Source organism: Prunus avium, chromosome 1, assembly GCF_965620075.1.
Source record: "Prunus avium chromosome 1, drPruAviu1.hap1.1, whole genome shotgun sequence".
NCBI lineage: Eukaryota > Viridiplantae > Streptophyta > Magnoliopsida > Rosales > Rosaceae > Prunus > Prunus avium.
This window is the reverse complement of record NC_142284.1, coordinates 60,769,936-60,788,928: the sequence shown is the minus strand read 5'-3', so window position 1 is coordinate 60,788,928 and position 18,993 is coordinate 60,769,936. Positions and strand designations below refer to the sequence as shown.

General features: G+C 36.2%; 4 protein-coding genes across 4 annotated transcripts; 3 read left to right on the top strand and 1 right to left on the bottom strand.

The window, feature by feature from the left end:
* Window positions 1-695: 695 nt before the first annotated feature.
* Window positions 696-3,024, bottom strand: LOC110764873 (putative F-box protein At3g16210). The gene is made up of 2 exons (XM_088249842.1): window positions 2,990-3,024; window positions 696-1,419 (listed from the first exon to the last, which is right to left on the bottom strand). Exons 1-2 carry the CDS (start codon window positions 3,022-3,024, stop codon window positions 696-698), a joined length of 759 nt encoding a protein of 252 aa, XP_088105968.1.
* LOC110764823 (fatty acid elongase 3-like) lies at window positions 2,878-4,002 on the top strand. Its single transcript, XM_021967857.2, has one exon. It carries the CDS (start codon window positions 3,095-3,097, stop codon window positions 3,908-3,910), a length of 816 nt encoding a protein of 271 aa, XP_021823549.1. The 5' UTR covers window positions 2,878-3,094; the 3' UTR covers window positions 3,911-4,002.
* A 3,738-nt stretch (window positions 4,003-7,740) lies between these two features.
* Window positions 7,741-8,883, top strand: LOC110764856 (uncharacterized). Its single transcript, XM_021967896.2, has one exon. It carries the CDS (start codon window positions 7,925-7,927, stop codon window positions 8,732-8,734), a length of 810 nt encoding a protein of 269 aa, XP_021823588.2. The 5' UTR covers window positions 7,741-7,924; the 3' UTR covers window positions 8,735-8,883.
* Window positions 8,884-17,188: 8,305 nt separating this feature from the next.
* Window positions 17,189-18,671, top strand: LOC110764880 (pathogenesis-related thaumatin-like protein 3.5). Its single transcript, XM_021967923.2, has 3 exons — window positions 17,189-17,284; window positions 17,541-18,210; window positions 18,363-18,671. Exons 1-3 carry the CDS (start codon window positions 17,224-17,226, stop codon window positions 18,496-18,498), a joined length of 867 nt encoding a protein of 288 aa, XP_021823615.2. The 5' UTR covers window positions 17,189-17,223; the 3' UTR covers window positions 18,499-18,671.
* Window positions 18,672-18,993: the final 322 nt, after the last annotated feature.

Here is an 18,993-nt window from a genome sequence, read left to right as displayed (position 1 = left end):
AATAATTAAATAAGTCTAAGATATTCTTTAACTACTTAAAAAAAACTTATTGGACCCAAAAGATACTAAATTTATATTTATTTTTGAATAAAATCTCTCCCGACAAAATTTTGTCGGCATAGGTGTAAGAAATTTTCTCAGGAAAAGTCTAATCCGACGACGTTTCGTCGGGATAGACTTGCGCCGACGAAATTTCGTCGGGAGAGGTTTTATGGCCATTTTTTATATATTTTTTTTTAAAAAATAATTTTTTATTGTCATTATTTTAATTTTAAACATGTAAAATTGGTTGCTTTACTTTTATTTTTTGGCCAACTTCTTTAGTTTAATATATGTAATTGAGTAATATCATAGCCTTTTTTTTAATTACTTTAATTGGTAATTATGTTTAATTATTATTTCTGTAGTGAATATTTAAATATTTTACTTAATGAATAGTAATTAATTAATATATATATATATATATTTTGGTGGACTTTGTTTTGAATTTTTGTTTTCACAAAATTAGTTTGTGTAAATCCAATTCTTGAACCAAAAACCCTAGCTTCCGAAATTGTTCCCAAACCTTTTTCGAGGCTAAAATCCATTCTCGGAATGCTAAACTATTTTGGGTACCGAAACTAAATTTCTAGGATTTCTATTAAACTATTTAATGCTAATTATTCACTAAATAAATAACAATTAAAACGTAATCACTAATTAAAGTATTTAGACATGGCTAAATCCAGAGAGGTGATAGTTCCAGACGTTATCCAATGAAGAGCTCCGTTTAAGAAGCACCCCTGCTGATCAGTCGTTCTCAAATCAGCAAGGTATTCGTAAGTCCTCCATGAATTCCTTTTTAGTGAAAAGACATTCATCATAACTTCGGAAGGCCCCTCAGTGGCCAACATTATCTTGTAATCTTCAGTTAAAGAATCATAACCGAATCCGTGAAACATCTTGTCTTGGAAATGATATGGAGGTTGTGGTAAAACCTTGGTATCTCTAGTACAAGGGTTCCATAATATAATAATGGAGTTGTCGTCGCCGATTTCTAGACATACCAAGCCATTGCAAGAGCCCAAAATACACAAACACACATCTAGGTCCACTACTGCAGGGTGATCAACCTCCTTGATTGCGAGATGACTACCATCTCCATCCTTGGATCCTTCGCAGTACATCGAAAGAAGAGAGTCATTATGTGAGACCAAGAGCCTGAAGCTGTTCATGTTCATGTTGATGCCTGTGACTGTGTTGTTGAGTTGAGTCATAACAAAACGACGATCAAAGATGAGACTACGCAATGACTTGCACACACAACGACATCGTATTAGAGATTCCACTGGTAGCCTTAAGAGTATGTCGACGATGAGTTCTATGGGGATGCTGAGCAGCATTGTGTTTGTTCTTCTCTGTCTCATGTTGCTGGAACACCTACACACCAGAAAGAACAAAAAAAAAACTTGTTCAAAACTTAGTTTTTGCTTCGCTTCAGAAACTAACGTCTTTGTAGATCAAAACTTCAATGAGCAAGAATTCTACTCAAAGTATGAAATCCCAAGGAAAGAAAAATAGAAAACAAAACCAATATGAGAGATATCTAATAGGGTTACATAGATCTCTCACTTGGGAAATAATAAACCTCTACTGCTTCTTTTGCCAAGCTTAAATAGTAAATCTTTATAGCTCTGTATACCTCTAATCTTTAAATATGGAATTTAGACAATAAATCACTGGTATATATATATCTAACACAAGCGTGTCATATGTTTCATGAAGGCTCTTGATGTAGATTAACAAACATTTGAAAAAGAATATTAAAAAATTCCAAATAAAATTACTCGCAAGTGCACGAATCAACAATAGGCACAAGAAATATATATTAAAGAAAATAATAGAACCCGGAATAACGAATGGTGGTGTGTCTAAAGCTCTCTTCTTCTCTTCAATCTCCACTTGTGTAAAGAGGTCTAGTATAGAGAGCTTTAGGCTGGCCTTATATAGTATAATTGAACATAAACTTACTCTAAAAATGTCCGGTAAAACCTACCAAAACAAAACAAAACTCTAAACAACTTAAAGGAAACTGTCTGACCAAAAAAAAAAAAAAAGGAAGCTAACATCTAACTTTCTCGCACGTTTTGGGGTTGTTAAACCTTCTAAAAAAATTCTGGAAAAATATGGGAATTGTAGCTCTGTCTCTTAGCTTTCCAGGCATATATCACACGTCACTTGGAAAAATTGGGAAAGTCTCCAACTCTTGAATCTACACAGCAGTGCAGTTTTGACAGGATGCTGTCTTGACTGGAAATTCTAGAACGAATGGCCTCATGGAAAATTCTCAAAAACTCACACAATGATATTCAATGTCTTAGTTTTCTTCTCCAATTGGTGTTGCGCTAAAATTCCTTTTAAAAAAAAAATCGATTTCCCATCAAAAACCTTATAAGTGCAAAAAAAAGATGAAAATAAGGAAAGTAAAGTACTAATACTCTTTTTAATCAACTTTGCGTACAAAACACTAAGTCTAAAGAATATAAAATTATAAGGAGAAGATTTCTAATTTGGTTTCTTTCTATAGTTTCTCTTCTCTTGATCGCAAACCAAGTGTATTGTACTACTGTGCTGATCTTGAAATTTAAGTAAATTTGAAGCTTTCATTTTTTTATAGCTACAATCATGCAATAAAAGCACTTTATTTTAAAGAACTACAACACCACACCCCATTTTATAAATTTCTCAAGGAGCCAAATTTCTTGGAATATAAAATTTATTCTAAATTTTTGTATGTTTAACTGCAAAACAGGCTATTGAATGGATTTTCAAAACGATAATTTTAATATTATATGTTTGAGTATGTCTTGAAAAGGATAAAAAACTAGCGATGCGTGTAAACTTTGAGTATGTCATCAAGAGATGGAAAAATGTCCAAAAAAACGGCTAAAAAGAAGGTTGCTGGCACATGGGCTTGATGGCAATACCAATGAGTTTCCCACTCCCTCACCTTATCTGAATTCTGAACTCAGCAGAAGACCCCATATTTGCCCCCCATCTCAACTAGAAACTCAGAACTCACTCCCACTCCCACTCACTCACGGCAGCGCGTACGATGAACACCATTTGGTCAACGCTCCAATACTGGCTGGTCAACCACCCATCCATCCTCCACTTCTCATGGGCTCCAGGCCAAACCCCAGCCTCCACCCCGCTCTTCCTCACACTCTCTCTCCTCTCCTACCTCTCTCTCACCTTCCTCCTCACCCGCCTCCCGCTCTCCCCCATCAACCCTGCCCTCCTCAAACCAATCACAGCCGTCCACAACCTCCTCCTCTTCCTCCTCTCCCTCATCATGGCCGTTGGATGCACCCTCTCGATCCTCTCCCCCGACACCCCAAGCCTGGACTGGATCCTCTGCTTCCCACCCCACATTTCCCCAACTGGGCCCCACTTCTTCTGGGCCTACATCTTCTACCTCTCAAAAATCCTCGAATTCCTCGACACCCTCTTCATCATACTGAGTGGCTCCATCCAACGGCTGACCTTCCTCCACGTGTACCACCACGCGACCGTGCTGGTCATGTGCTACCTGTGGCTGCGCACGTGCCAGTCCTTGTTCCCGGTGGCGCTCGTGACCAACGCGTCGGTACACGTGCTCATGTACGGATACTATTTCCTTTGCGCGGTTGGGATCCGACCCAAGTGGAAGCGGGTGGTGACGGACTGCCAGATCGTGCAGTTTATGTTCAGCTTCGCGGTGTCGGGTCGGATGCTGTACCTGCACTTTTCGGGGTCGGGCTGCTCCGGGATTTGGGGCTGGTGCTTCAATGCGGTCTTCAATGCCTCTCTTTTGGCTCTTTTCGTTGACTTTCACGTCAAGAGTTATGCCAAGAGAAAGAAAATGGGTCAAAAGGATAAAGGGTCCTGATCTTTTCGATCAGAGTGTGGTAGTTGTGGTTGGGAAGCTTGTAATGATGCTATTTTTAATGCCATTTATTTGGACGGCAACGATTGGTTGGATGCTTTTTTCCTTCATTTATTTCTCCCCTTGTATCTTCGCTTCTCATGTATTATTGTTTCCTTTTGTTTTTTCTCGCCCAAAAAAAAAATAACAATTCATTGGCAAATTTGGAGTCATAACTGCAGTATTTCTCTATGAATTTTAGAAAAATAGTACTTTACAAATTAGGAAAAAAGAGAAGAAGGGATTTAGCGTTGATTTAACTTCTCGATTGAAGATGCCCTTACAAACCAAACAACCTCATTAGCTACGGGCCTTTCATCGTACACCTTGCCCCTATCTTTTCTTTTTTTCATAAAAAAAACTCCGAGTTGTTTGGATTCAAGTTCATATTCACTCAATAGTAATGGAAGGAAGTTTATATAAAGGATTATTCGCAGCAATGATCTCTCAACTATACTCCAAGTTACACTTTGGTCACTCAACTCAAATATTAGTTGCAGAGGTCACTCAATTAGGTGTTTTGTTGCACCGTTAGTCCTACCGTCAAGTCTCTCTAACGCTAGGGACTAATGGTGCAACACAACACCTAATTGAGTGACCAAAATGTAACTCCGAGTATAGTTGAGGGATCATTGCTACAAATAATCTTAACTGAAAAGTCACATTTGCCCATCAATAATCTAAGAGATGCTTGCCACATCATCATTTTAAACAGAAAATGTAACAGACTTGATGGTAGGACTGACGGTGCAACAAAACACCTAATTGAGTGACCTCTGCAACAACTAATATTTGAGTTGAGTGACCAAAGTGTAAATTGGGGTATAGTTGAGGGAACATTGCTGCGAATAACCCATAAAACTGTTGGCCCGGGAGACCCCATTGCCCATCTCTATAAATATTATTGTCCTCTTCCACCCATCAAAAAAATTGGTGAAGGGAAAGGAAATAGGTCTACCTAGCCCAGTACCAAAGTGGAACCAAAACCTGGACATATATAGATGAGAGAGAGATAGAGAGAGAGAGAGAGAGAGAGAGAGAGAGAGAGAGAGAGAGAGAGAGAGGGTGGTTGGAAACTGAAGTACATTTCTGGTTACCGACAGAACAATATGGAGAAGCCTGAGTGTGGAGCTGCCCAATAACCTTAATTCATGAACCATATGCGACGGTCAAACATTGAAGAGAAGTGAATTCACACATAATGGGCGCCATTCAAATGCATTGTAACCATGATCACATGCTCCCACTTATCTCCTTTAATTCATATTAGAGGGCAGACCTAGCTACTTCAAAGCTTCATGGAAATGTGTATCCATTTTATGAGAAATGAAACCACTCATTATATGTTTTATTTTATTTTGTCATGTTTTCGATATGGCTCTTTACATTCTTTAACATATATATGATATGCGAATTTTTCTCAATAAAAATTATTTGAACATTGAAAAAAAAAAACATTACTCGCATCGTAATCTATTGAAAAATGTCGTGTAAAGTTTGTGAGAGAGTAGAGGAAGAGCATAGGATGAAAACCTTGTGTCAAATTTAAGGTGAATAGGTAATTAGGTATATTGTACTTGTTGACAGTCATAGCTCTTGGCAAAGGGGAAATAGTAGTTAATTCATTGCCTTTGGAGCTCCTGAAATTTTAAATAAATTTAAAACCAAACCAGCCATATCAACCTTCATTAATTATATATCTATGGATATTAATAGTGCTAATCTGTGTCAAGACATGAGTCAAAGAAAGCAACAGTTTGAAGCTTCAGTAGCTAGCTAGCTATATCATCTACTACTGGCATTCAGCTCATGGCTCATGAATGCAAGAATTTAAAGTTTTTCTTAGTACATTGAATGAAAAAGCCATTTTAGCTCAAAGTGATTAACAATTTTGTCAACAGTTTTAGCTGATCAACAATGTTGATTCTAAGAATACCCAAAACAAGGAGAGAGTGGTTCCCAATTTTAGAGAAAAAACTCAATTTGTATCAATAATTGAAGACATGTCTTAGAGCATCTCCAACAATATGTAGTAGCAAATCAAACTCTTCAAATTGAAGTTTGTTGACCTATGTGGCAAATTTAAAAAGCTCTGTTTGCTACTTTAATATATTTTGTGTCCCAGCAAACTTTTCAATTCAATTAATGCAATGTTATGGAAAAGAATGAAAAACATGAAATCATGTGAAAAATGTCTATATATTTATTGTTTGAAAAGAAAAAATGCATTTTTTTTCACATTTTTAAAGTAGGTTTTATTTTACCAAAGTAAAATTAAATGTTTTGAAGAGCCAAGATCAACTTTACCAGTCCTAAAAAGAGAGAAAGAGGTTGCAGCTTTGATGACTGAGGTTGACAAGGATGTTGGAGAGGGTTTTGATGATGCGGGCTCACCTATTTTAGCATTCCAAAATTGCTGAAGAGGCTGTTGGAGATGCTTTTAAACTAACAACTATTTATACATATAAGGGAGATATCCTAACATTGAACCAAATCCCCTTATTTATTATAGATAACTATATCATGAACCGAGATAATAATCCCAAAATGCATGAACAAGTATTTATTCGAAATGCATGAACTTTCTTCATGTATGTAGTCTATCGCAATAGCCCAAGTATACCAAGGGGCTAATATCTGTCTGCGTCAAAGCATCTAGATGATTGTTATTGTCATGAATCATGATAGTCACATATGTTTCTTAGAAGGGTAAACCATTTTTTTGGTGCAAGTGTTTTTACTCAAAATTACTTTTAATTTTTAGTAGAGTCCGCATGAGCATAAAAATGATACGAGTCATATTTGCGTGGTTTGCAGTTTAAAAGTAGGGCTATGAGATAGAAGCTTGTGTATAAGTTTGTCAATCGTCATCTTCCCCAAGCTCTCAAATCTACAATCACTCTCACTCTCATTCTTGGACATTTTAGACTCATAGTCTGCTCGGTAGGTTTTGACTAAATACTCGCCAAGAAACAGAAATTAATGACACAACGTACTCGAACAAGATCCAATACGACTTGATTGCCACCTCTATTCATCCTAGATTATAAACTTTGTCATAAAAAATTGAAGGGCCTCCCAATTGGCGTTCAAAAAGGATAAGTTCATGAATTCGACGGTTGAATCTTGATGGTAAAAAGTACTTATATAGATAGATCATCGATCGTGATCCAAAACCCCCCATATAAATAAATAAAAAGGGTCGAACTAGGGCTAGAAGTGGAAGATATTGACTTCTGGATTGGACTAAACTTGAGAAGAACACACCGCATGTGATGACACTGACTGGACTTTTGTAATGGCTTTGTGTTAGTAACGTTGAATTGGTGAGAGTGATTTGAAATAGATATCGATGGCTAAAATCAAATTTCACAAAAGTAGAAGTAAATAAAAGGTACGCACGACTATAAATTTACATATAAAAGATGTGCGTGAATTAATTTGTAACATCAATTTGGATTCATATGTGCAAAACGTTTCTCTCACTCGGAGTTCCAGCTAACGCAAACCACAAGTTTCTGAGAAAAAATGCATATAACAAGTGAGACTCCAAACTCATTAAAGATGGAAGGTCGATCCATTACTCAGAATTTGAAAAAGTTTAGCTACTTCCTCCACAAAGCCGATTTCTGGTTATAGTTAGGGTTTTTAATTTATCACACAGAAATAAATGGAGATCAGAGATAGGCGTTGGTTCAGGGTTTTACTTCTTTTACTGCAGCCAGCTTGCAGAGCTGCCACCTGCTTTTGTGGGCCCCACTTGACCCAAAGATGGTTAAATTTTGGCTTCTTAGAAATCCCCAACACCAGTTCTATGCTTCCCGCACTTCAACACACTCCATCTCTTCTCCCATAGCTTTCACTTAAAAAAATTCTCAAGTTCGAATCTCCCTTCAGGTTTGCCTGTTTGGCCTTCCAGCCTCGCCTAAATCATCGTTTGACAACCGAGAAACAGCACCTGAGCCTCCCCGATCTCCCATGGACCTCAACATGAACCTCAACATCTCAAGTACCTTTCAGTATTGGCTTGTGAAGCACCCAGCCATCCTGCACTTCTCATGGAGCCCTAGTGAAACCCCGGCCTCAAGCCCACTCTTCGTATCCCTAACTATCATCTCCTACCTCACCCTCACTTTCCTCCTCTCCCACCTCCCTCTCCCACTTATCAAACCCCGGCGCCTCAAACCCATCACCGCCATCCACAACCTCAACCTCCTCCTCCTCTCCCTCATCATGGCCGTTGGTTCCCTGGTCACCATCTTCTCCTACGCCCCTTACCCTTTCTGGATCATCTGCTTCCCACCCAAAACCCCACCAACGGGGCCTTTATTCTTCTGGGCCTACATCTTCTACCTCTCCAAAATCTACGAGTTTGTGGACACCTTCCTGATCATCCTTAGTGGGTCCTTTCATCGGCTGACATTCCTCCACGTGTACCATCACACAATGGTGCTGGTCATGTGCTACATTTGGCTCTACACCTCACAGTCTCTGTTCCCGGCGGTGATCGCAGCAAACGCCACGGTGCACGTGGTGATGTACACCTACTACTTGCTGGCTGCGCTTGGGGTGAGGCCTAAGTGGAAGAGGAGGGTCACCGAGTTTCAAATATTTCAGTTCATGTCAAGCTTCGTGGGGTTGGTTTGGATGCTCATCTATCACTTTAACGGGTCGGGTTGCTGCGGGATCTGGGGATGGTGCTTCAATATTTTTTTCTATGTTTCTCTTTTGGCTTTGTTCATGGACTTCCATGCTAAGAGTTATGGCAGCTCCAAGAAGGATTTGTGATCATGATGATGATGATGTGGACAAATCTACGGCTAATTATGATCCTTATTTGATCTGAACGATCAAGAGATCAAGTAGTTCCCTTGAATGTGTTTTGTGTTATTGATATATATAATATATGCATGTTACGTTGCATCAATTAATTGCTTTCTATTAATTTTCATATTTGAGTAATTTTTTTAGTTAATAGTGTTGAATCACAGATCTTCTTCTCTGTTATAAGTATATATTTTAGTATTATTGTTGGCATATATATAGTTGCTATTTTTTTTTTTGTCAGCATCATCTTTTCCCTAGGTAGTAGTATATAGAATTAAGAAAGTGGTTAATACCCCATTTGTTTTTTTTTTTCCGGACATATATAGTTAGGAAGGGGAGGTGAGTTTTCTCACACACTGCAAAAGTGCTTAGGTGTCATATGAATTCAAACATTAGATCGCTGATCCTTTTGAACGGGACAAGACCCCGTTGGCTTGTGTTTTAATTTGTTGGGTTTATATGAGGGTTTGGAAGTCATAATTAATATGCAAAGAGACACGCATCCCATATCAGCCTATTAAATGCTCCATACTCAAGACCAATGTCCTTTTTTCAGTCTATTATTTACTGTTGTAAGATCGAATTTTCCTTTCAAAAACTTGTGTTATGATTTCGGCCCCTCCACACATACAATTCTAGTTCCGTACATATATGATATCAATTATTGTTCATACGATGGGTCCTTATGGCCAGCTATATAATTAAACACAGGTGATGTGATTGGTGCTTTATATTTCTTTAACCAAAACTGAAAGTTAACTTTGAAATCTTTGCTGGTATGCAACTATTAGGAATATATATAGTTTTGTGTGGTTTGAAGTGCCTTTGATATTATTTAGGACGTCCTCTCAGAGGATTAATTACAATAATCAGAATCAAGTTCATTTCCTCATATCGTCAAAGTTCTATTTTTAAAAAATTAAGGGTTAGATACATGATATAATCTATGAATTTGTAATAGCTAAACTTAAAGATATATAGATGATATAATCTATGAATTTATAATAGTACTATAAGGATAAACATTAAGTAATGCCAAGACATGTAGAGAGGAGCCAAATTCTTTGACTCTTTTTTTTCTTTTTTCTTTTTTGAGTTTAATATATAATTGCTAACTATATACGGTACACCATCACCACTCATTATTCCATGAGTTTATTGGTGGGCAGGGGTCAGAATGTAGGCAATGTCCATTCCCCTCACAAACTCAGAACTTCTTCAAGCTCCATCCCGAATGGATATATAAGGGCGGCTTTGAGGATGTGCAGGTGGTGTTACCACACAAGATCCCCAATTTTTGAGGATTGCACTGAGCATCAGTGAACCCATGAGCAATCATAGACAACATTACCACTAGACCATGCATGTCTTAATGAAAGATAATTTTGCTTATTATACTTATATTGTTTATGACATCAATTCATGGTAATTTTAGTTTTAGTATTTTCATGTTAGATAATGTGAGTGTCCAATTTAAGTTTCGCACGTCACTCTCAAAATCTCAAAATCGCACTGTTGTCCAATGAATACTTTATGATATTCTCGTCCCTTAAGAAAATTAATGCTTCAAAATATATAGGTAGAATCCGACAGAAAATATAAATTAAGAAAAAGATAGAAGTGCGACCAAATTAATTTTGTAGGGTAAATAATTGTATTTTGTAGGGAAAGTTGAAAAAGACTCAAGCGTCAAAGGTTCAGATCCTCTCACCAAGTGCAAAAACAATGCATCTCTGTGAGTGATTGCATATGTTCATTCGTTTTTCATCTCTTTCAAGCGATTTTTAGCGTAGCAATTTACTTTTGTAATTAAGCAAAAGATATAAATAAAATTAAAATTATATGCGTCGCTACAGTTTTACCTCTAGCTAAGTCATAAGTTCATAATTGTCACTTATTACCTCTAGCTACCACCATCACTCCAACCTTCTCTCTTATTCATTTGATTTCTGAAGACTGTTCTCTGAAACCAGTACCATATATATACCAGAGAGAGCTTCCATTCTTCCATTGAGGGATCCTTCAAATAAGCTTATTTGAGGGACACCCTTGTCGGGTCTACTACTCCGCATTGTATTTCACTAACCCAAACCATCTATGTTTTAGATAATCATTCAAAGATCATCTCTACAAAAAAATCACTTGAATTTGATTTCATTTGACCACTCAATTGAGTTATTGAAAGTTTAGTACTTTTTGGTAGGACACAATTGTATGTTGAAACGGTTTCCGATTTGTCTAATTTTTTGCAAGGATTATCTATGAATGTAGACTTCAAAAACATATGGTTTGGATCGTTGAAAAAAAATAAAAATTGTAGGGGACCCTAAAGAGTATCCCTCAAATATTATTTGAGGAATTCATCTATAAAAGGAGACTATATATATATATTAATTTAGACAAATTTTTATTTGAATGATGTAATGATAGTACTTGCACTATTTACTATTTAGTAGGGTTGGGTAAAGAGATGAAAAACATAAATAGAGTACTTGCACTATATTTGGTAGGGATATGGTTATATATATTAGCTACACATATTTGTAATGCATGGCAGAAAAGCACATGCATGAATCAGAGATCCAGGTTTTTTTTTTTGTTTTTTTGTTTTTGTTGTTTTTTTGGGTATCTATCAGACTGCAGTGCAGAGGGGTATCGACTTAAATGTTGTTAGGTGGTGATCGAGGAGTAGGCAGCTGCAGCTAATGGCTTTGATGATTTTACGGCCTCATCATCATCAGTCCTAACTATATCCCGTTTCTTGTTTGTTTTCCTGCTAACTCCTTTAATAAGCCATGGAGCTCCATTTACAAGCTTGTTTTTAGGCATGGTCCTCAGTTTTCAAGTCTAGTGGGGGGTAAAAATCGTAAAGATATATAGCATCTATTAGTTCCACAATAAGATACTCACAGCAATATTTTTGTTTACAAAAACGATTGTTAGAAGTTGGCTTTAGTTGACGAATCCCTCAAATAAAAAACACTCTTATTGGGTCACTTTGTATTCTATTTCAAAGATCCAAACTATCTATCTTTTAGATATTTCTTCAAAGATATTTATGCAAAAAATTACTTGAATCCGAAATCATTTTATCACTCAATTAATATTGATTGTCATTTTAGTGTTTTACCGTGTTGATCTATTTTTTTGGTTATAATTAGATATCTTAATTTGTCTAATCTTTTACAAAGATAACCTATAAATGAAACTTGGAAAATGGACGATCCGGATCATTGAATTAAAATACGTAATTTGTTTAACTTTCAATAAAATACTATCTTTGCTTTAAATTATAAATATATTAAATAAAAAAATAAAAAAAATGCCTCCATCTGAATGGGCCTAGTAATTTCGAATTGTTGGAAGTTGAAAGAGGACAATTTCATCATTAATCATACGATTATCTTTGAAATTAAACTAAAAATCTTGACCAATAAAGTTAAGTAGCGTTATTGATTTAGCCGCTCTCTCTTTGTGTGAGTCCCAAAGAAAATCTCCCCACAACGAGGAGGAGGAAAAAACAGCATTGCCCCTCCTCCCCTCCTCTCTCCTCGCCTTTTCTTTTTTGGTTAGTGAATAAGTCTACAATGGTGTTTTGAATAAGAAGCCCATTTAAATTTATACCGTCTTTGGCAGAAGTTGTTGCAAATCAACAAATTATTCTTTTTGAAAGTAGTTATTTTTCGTTTATTTGTTCGCAATGTATAATTCAAATGTTTGACATCAATTCAGTAGAGGCCACCCACCACCCTCTAATAAATTTGACAAAGACACACAATGCCTAGGGATAGGGGTTGGTTACGGTCGTTTTGTATCTTTTGTGATATATAGCAAGAAAATTAATAAGTCACAAATTTTCCAGTGCCTAATTATGTAGAAATTTTTTGATCCAACTCCCATATCGTGGCACGGTGTTATTAATTCACTTATATTATAATATGTATTTATTTATTAATAATATACTTAGATCCACCAAATATCAAATATGTCATTTACCCATATTATAACACGTGAAAGAAAGAAAAGAGAATAGGACAATACCACATATGATGCAGCGTGACAATAGAGTGGCTAAAACTTTAGCCTAAAACATGGAATCCACTAGGAAGATATAAGGAAACCTCAAGATTTATTTAATAATTAGAATAAATAAATAAATAAATAAATAACCCTAGTCATAGATTAAATACTGCTAGAAACCTTAGGAATAAACAAAGAATTAAAATAGAAAAATAACAAAGTTTCCAAAAACTGTAAAAAAAACTTTAAACTTGGATTTTGGGCTGCTAAACGATCTCGATGCCCAAAAGCCCATACATCATGGCAAAGCGATGAGTTTTATTCATGACGCCATTCTCTTCGAATCGATGGGTCATGTGCCTGATTTTGAGCTCGGAGCCCAAATTTGCAGTTTGCCCAATTTAACCGTGCACCCACGTCTCTCTAACTCCTCTTAGATTGCTTCCGTCATCTGTTCTATATCAACATGTAAGAGTAAAACAGAATGAAAAAAGAAGGCTAAACTTGAATAGTAAATGTTTGGTGAGAATATTTAAATCTTGGTCTGAGTTCACACTAACCATCAATAAACCAGTCCAAATAATTGTACACACATCCTCTGTACCATAAATACATGTTCCCTGTACGTATTATCATATAAACACATGAAGGTACATACCTTGTGAAGTCATTGATGAACTCAGCAAAAACCAAAAGCAAAAGTTCTAAGATAGTGTTTACCCCCATCTTCAAGCCTCAGAATTAGGGTAAAGATCAAGTTAAATTGTGAGTGTGCCACTATGAGTAGTGTAAAACTCTAATAGACTTGAATGAATAAAAATAACTTATGGGCCAAGAAGATTTCTAATCAAACCTTATGGGGAATTGGTTTAATATAGGTTTTTTTTTTATGCCTAAAAAAAAAAATGAGGATTTTATTATTTCTCTAATACAAAGGTACGAAGTAAAAGAAACAGAAAGCAATTAAACAATGCGTCTGATCGATCTGATAATATCTTAATTGGGACTGGAACCACCTTGAGTTGACTCAGAACCACCGGAATAGCCTTAAAAGGTCTGGAAGATGTTGTAACAGTCGGAAAAGAGCGTCAGAACCTATACTACAAATGAGAACAACACATTCAAAATATTAAGGATCAATTGGAAATTGATACCAGTGTCGGAACTTGCAGAGCTATTATCAAACCTCGAAGGTTCAAGCCACGGAAGGCTCAAAGTCTAAGAAATCAAGCAAAGGATTCTAATGTACGCCTTGAATTCCTTGGAAAACCTATATGTCTTGAGAAAGGAATTAGGGTTTCTGTAGGGTTGTTTGTTGAAAAAGATTGTCGGCCCTTACTCAAATGAACAATTTCCCTTTTATACAGTTATACTGTGTCTGCCCTTTGTCGGCCCAGGCCAACTGATTGACCCAATCCTTTTATTAATTGCCATGGATTAAAATCCTTATACTCACAAGTCATATATAGTTATAGTTAATTGGATATTGTGATTGTTATGTTGTGTAAACTCATCTTTGTCTGGTTGTTATGCCAGTCACAAATTTGCACGATTTAAGAGCATTATTCTAAAGCCTATTCCATGTCAGATGATAATAGAGCTTTTGTTATGATCCACAACATGCTACAATCGACTTTTGGGTGGCCTTTCTTTGTATATAATCATAATTTAACAAGAAAGAAAAAAAATTATGCACATGTGTATATATATATATATATATTTGGCTTAATTATGGTAATTCTAGTAAACTAAAATAACAAAAGAACATGAATTATAAAACATTATAAAAAAAAATCATCAAGTGGTTGAGAACAAAAAAGTCATCAAACTAGAAGAACTAAACATTTTCTTGAAGGGAGTATAACGATTGTTGCGTCTACCCAAGTGCAAGTAGTCACACGTAGTAATATTCTTGGAAGTCCAAGTATCGTATCCTCAAGGAGTAGGTAGGCAAATGTCTGCACACAAATAAATAATTAAAAGTACCAAAATAAAAGTGACAAGCAAAATGGAAAAGTAATTTAATTTGAGTGTTGTAGAGATTGAGTTTAAAAATGAATTATCAATAATGGAAATGCTAAGGCATCAAGGTTCAATTCTTTAAGCAAAATATGTTTCATGCTCTTTAATCCAAATTATAACTCGATTAAAATTATCATTGAGACATTTTAACCGGAAGATAAAGAAATTAATACTAATTTAATATTTCAATGTTATCTTTTATTAATGATTGTTCAGAAAATGGAATTGCTTAATATCTAATTTTTTAATTTAAAGACATGCTAAGTCAGTTCTTAACAATGAGAAAAATATAATTGAACTCATGAAAATATAGTAGCACTTAACATCAATCAAAATAAAAGGATATGAAAATATTGAACAACCAAAAATAAAAGAATTTAGCAATTCATACTGTATATTGGATTAAAGAACAATTCACAAACTTACTCAAAGGACATTCCCTTTTAGCCTTAGCTAGAGTTCTAGCAACTCATTACGAAGGAAAACATAGCTAAATTTTTAATGAAATGGATAAAGAAATATGTCGTAGTGGTCCCTTTGCCAAATAAGTTGATGGGTGATTTATAGTACTCAATGAGGTGAGTGGAAAGTTGTGGGTAATGAAGGGTTTAAGTGAGGGATTAATCGGATTAAACTTGTGTTGATGGTGGAGAGTCGGGGATAGGGTGAGAACCTTCCGTTGGTACGCCCTTTAAGTGTTGGTTCTTCCATATTTAGATAGAAAAGAAATAGCGGTGAGGTAATGGGCGTTAAATGGCTATAAATGACATGAAATACCCTCTTTAGCTTCAACGGTTTTGTCTTCTTCTCCCTCTTTACTTCTCTTTATAATAATCACAATAATCCCACAATCAATTCTTCAATAAAATCCACCAACAATTCTCTTCACACTTGGCTTGAACTATATATATATCTTCATCTTTTGGCTTTCCAACTTCCTACAAAAGATAAATTCACCTAAAAAGTTCACCAAATTAATATAAAAAATTCATAAATCCAATTGGTGAGAATGAAATGTAACAGCAAGTGAAATTATCTTTATTAAGCAAAATTTATATCATAAAGTATCCAAAATAATAATAAAAAGATGTAATTTGAGACTCTCATCAACGACCTCCACATGATGTTGTAGTTTTTGCTCAACAATGTGTGCATGAATTTATTACGGTAAATGACACTATTCAAAGTAACTAATCGCGTGCGGGATGCTGTTAGATGGGCAACATCACCGTCAAGCCACCTCGAACTCAACTTTGATGGAGCATTTGATCCTACTTCGGGTAGAGGGGTTGTTGGGGTTGTTGCTAGAGACGCGGATGGAGGTTTTGTGGCTGTAACGGCGAAATTAGTTGGGGAAGTGATGTCGACTGAACATGCATGCGGCTCGTGAAGGGGTGGCACTTGCTCTCTCACTTGGGATTGCATCTCCCATCTTTGAAGGAGACTCTATTGTGGTGGTTGCAGCCGTAAAGCGAGCAGGACAAGATTATTCAAACGTTGGTACCATTGTTGAAGATGTAAAGCATCTATAGAAACATATTTCTGGCTCTCTTTTTCAATTTACTCATAAGGAAGCAAATGGTGTTGCACACTGACTTGCTCGATTTGGTCTGCATAATGTGGACAACTTTATTTGGTTTGAGGTGCCCCTTGATCTTATTCAGGACGCCCTATTATGTGATTCTTTGAGTGAGGGTCAGGCATTTTGTACCCTGTTGTAATTCTTCTTTTTATCAATAAAGCTTCCCTTGTTCAATCGAGGTTCTCTCCAAAAAAAACATTTTCTTGAAAGAAGTGTTTGGATTAATTGGATGTTTGTTGTTTTAAAACAGAAATAAGAATTTTATAATGTTTAAATTGAAAATATGGGCCTCATATTGTTAAAGATTTAAAGTCATTGTTATTTGGGCCTTTAAACACTCAAATCCATTTAATATGAGCATGAACAATATATATAATATTATATATATTATTTACCATATATATAATGTTGGGGGCCAGGCCCAGGGCCCTTACAACAATATGTTAATAAAGTGAGATTTTTTTGGATATAGCCAGAGAAATTTTGATCCTAAGACCTGCTCCAAGAACGGAAAAGAAATTAAAAACATAAGGGAAAAACAAGGGACTTGTAACTGAAATGATTAAAAGTATTTATTCTTACATTTGAAGTCCTAGGTTCAATTCCCCGCTCCCTAGTATCACTTGTATAAAAAATATATATATAAAAAAGCCAGTATATAGCATTGAGTTGAGGCAAGGTATCATATGACAAAATAAGCAAAGCCTTTTGGGCTGTCGCTAGTTGGGGATTCACTCTCTTCCACACGTATTCTTTCCTTAGTTCACTTCAAATACACTTGTAATGTCAGTGTCAGTGAGCTAACCAGAGAGAGAGGAACTAAAAGATGGCTCACCATCCCAATGCCCTTCTTGGATCCTTGTTCATCACCATTCTAATAGCATGCGGTAATATATATATATCCCTTCTCTTGCCTAGTTTAGTTTAGTTTATTCTTTTGAGTTATTGGTCTTGCTGTATGTTTCAAAATTCACATTTAACTTTGCACTTTGCATCATAATAGCATGCAGCATTCTTATGCTCACATTTCAAAAACAAAATTACAAAAAAGGAAAAATCTTGAGTTGTAATTTTTCAAATGGCAAATTATTGAACCTTTAGGCTTACAAAACTTGTTGCCCATTTTGTTGAATTGTGGGTTAGGGGCTAAGTTATATGCAAGTGCAAAGACCTTCACCATAGTAAATGAGTGCAAGGAGACAATATGGCCTGGCATAACACACAGTGAAAACTTCACTGGCAGTGGTTTTACATTGAAGCAAGGCCAGTCTACAGTTTATACCGCTCCAGCTGACTGGAACGGTCGAATATGGGCTCGAACCGGCTGCAGTTTTGACAACAATGGCAATGGCAAATGCCAAACAGGTAGCTGCGGCACCACCATCAACTGTACAGGCCCCGGCAGCCCACCTGCCTCAATTGCCGAATTTACACTCGGCCAGGATATTGATTACTATGATGTTAGCCTGGTGGATGGCTTTAATTTGCCTGTAATTGTTAAACCTACTAACAATGGTAAAGGCAATTGCAGCACTGCTGGTTGTGATAGAGACTTGAGGCAGAGCTGCCCATCAGAGCTCGCGGCTAAGGCCGAAGGAAAAGTCATTGCTTGCCGGAGTGCATGCAACGTGTTCAACACCGATGAATACTGCTGTAGAGGGGCATTTGGAAACCCTCAGACGTGTCTACCTACTAATTATTCAAGGAGTTTTAAACAAGCTTGCCCTGCAGCATATAGTTTTGCATATGATGACCGTACCAGTATTATAACATGCTCTGGTGCAGACTTCATTGTCACCTTCTGCGCATCAAGGTAAGATCACATTTAAACCAAACGAACTTTTGGGTTTTCTGACACTGACCTTAATGCACTTATCGAATTCTAATCCGGATGAAAATCTAACGGTTAATAGGATTTATCAGATGCATTAACAATTCTAATTAACTTGTCAAAATTGGGCTTAGGAACCAAACGGTGTGCTCTTATCATGATAAGCAGCATGTTTGCAATGGATCAAAGGAATTAAAAGCACTCTCTCAAAGATGGTGGTCATTGATACTCGCATTCCCCTTGATTCTCAGTTTCCAGTCTATGTTTTAGCAGATTCTTCACAGTTCGTACTTTGTAGCTGTATTTATTTCATATTATTTACTCAGGTATTTTCTATTGAGCTTACTTCACAAGTGCAAGGAGAATACAAAGTTTTCCAAGTGCATGTATTTTACCTTGTTATATTGCTACAACAAATTGGTATACAGAACTTGCCAACACAAAGAATATAAACAAATAGACCAAAATCCGACTGGATTTCACAGTTTCCATGGCAAACCCTAAACAACCAAATGTTCCAAAATTGAAACTAGCAACCACTAACCATGATTGGGTCCTGAAGCCTGAAAATAAATTATGCTCATGCAAATGCCCTTCCCACTAATTTACACTCTATCCCAATAACATGTACTACTAGTATGATTTTGTATTATCATGAACTTAACTTGCAGCCTACATAAATCTAATTTACCTAAAGCTTTGCTTACTATGACATTTGGAACCATATTATGTGAATAAAAACAGTTGCAGCCATGCCAAACATTT

Excerpts from the sequence above, each read along its gene's own strand:
- LOC110764873 (XM_088249842.1), bottom strand. The coding sequence starts at position 3,024 with ATGGGGTCTTCTGCTGAGTTCAGAATTCAGATAAG. Across the intron at positions 1,420-2,989 it reads GAGTTCAGAATTCAGATAAG|GTGTTCCAGCAACATGAGAC; the intron begins GTGAGGGAGTGG and ends TCTGGTGTGTAG.
- LOC110764823 (XM_021967857.2), top strand. The coding sequence starts at position 3,095 with ATGAACACCATTTGGTCAACGCTCCAATACTGGCTGGTCAACCACCCA.
- LOC110764856 (XM_021967896.2), top strand. The coding sequence starts at position 7,925 with ATGGACCTCAACATGAACCTCAACATCTCAAGTACCTTTCAGTATTGG.
- LOC110764880 (XM_021967923.2), top strand. The coding sequence starts at position 17,224 with ATGGCTCACCATCCCAATGCCCTTCTTGGATCCTTGTTCATCACCATT. Across the intron at positions 17,285-17,540 it reads CACCATTCTAATAGCATGCG|GGGCTAAGTTATATGCAAGT; the intron begins GTAATATATATA and ends ATTGTGGGTTAG. Across the intron at positions 18,211-18,362 it reads GTCACCTTCTGCGCATCAAG|GAACCAAACGGTGTGCTCTT; the intron begins GTAAGATCACAT and ends AATTGGGCTTAG.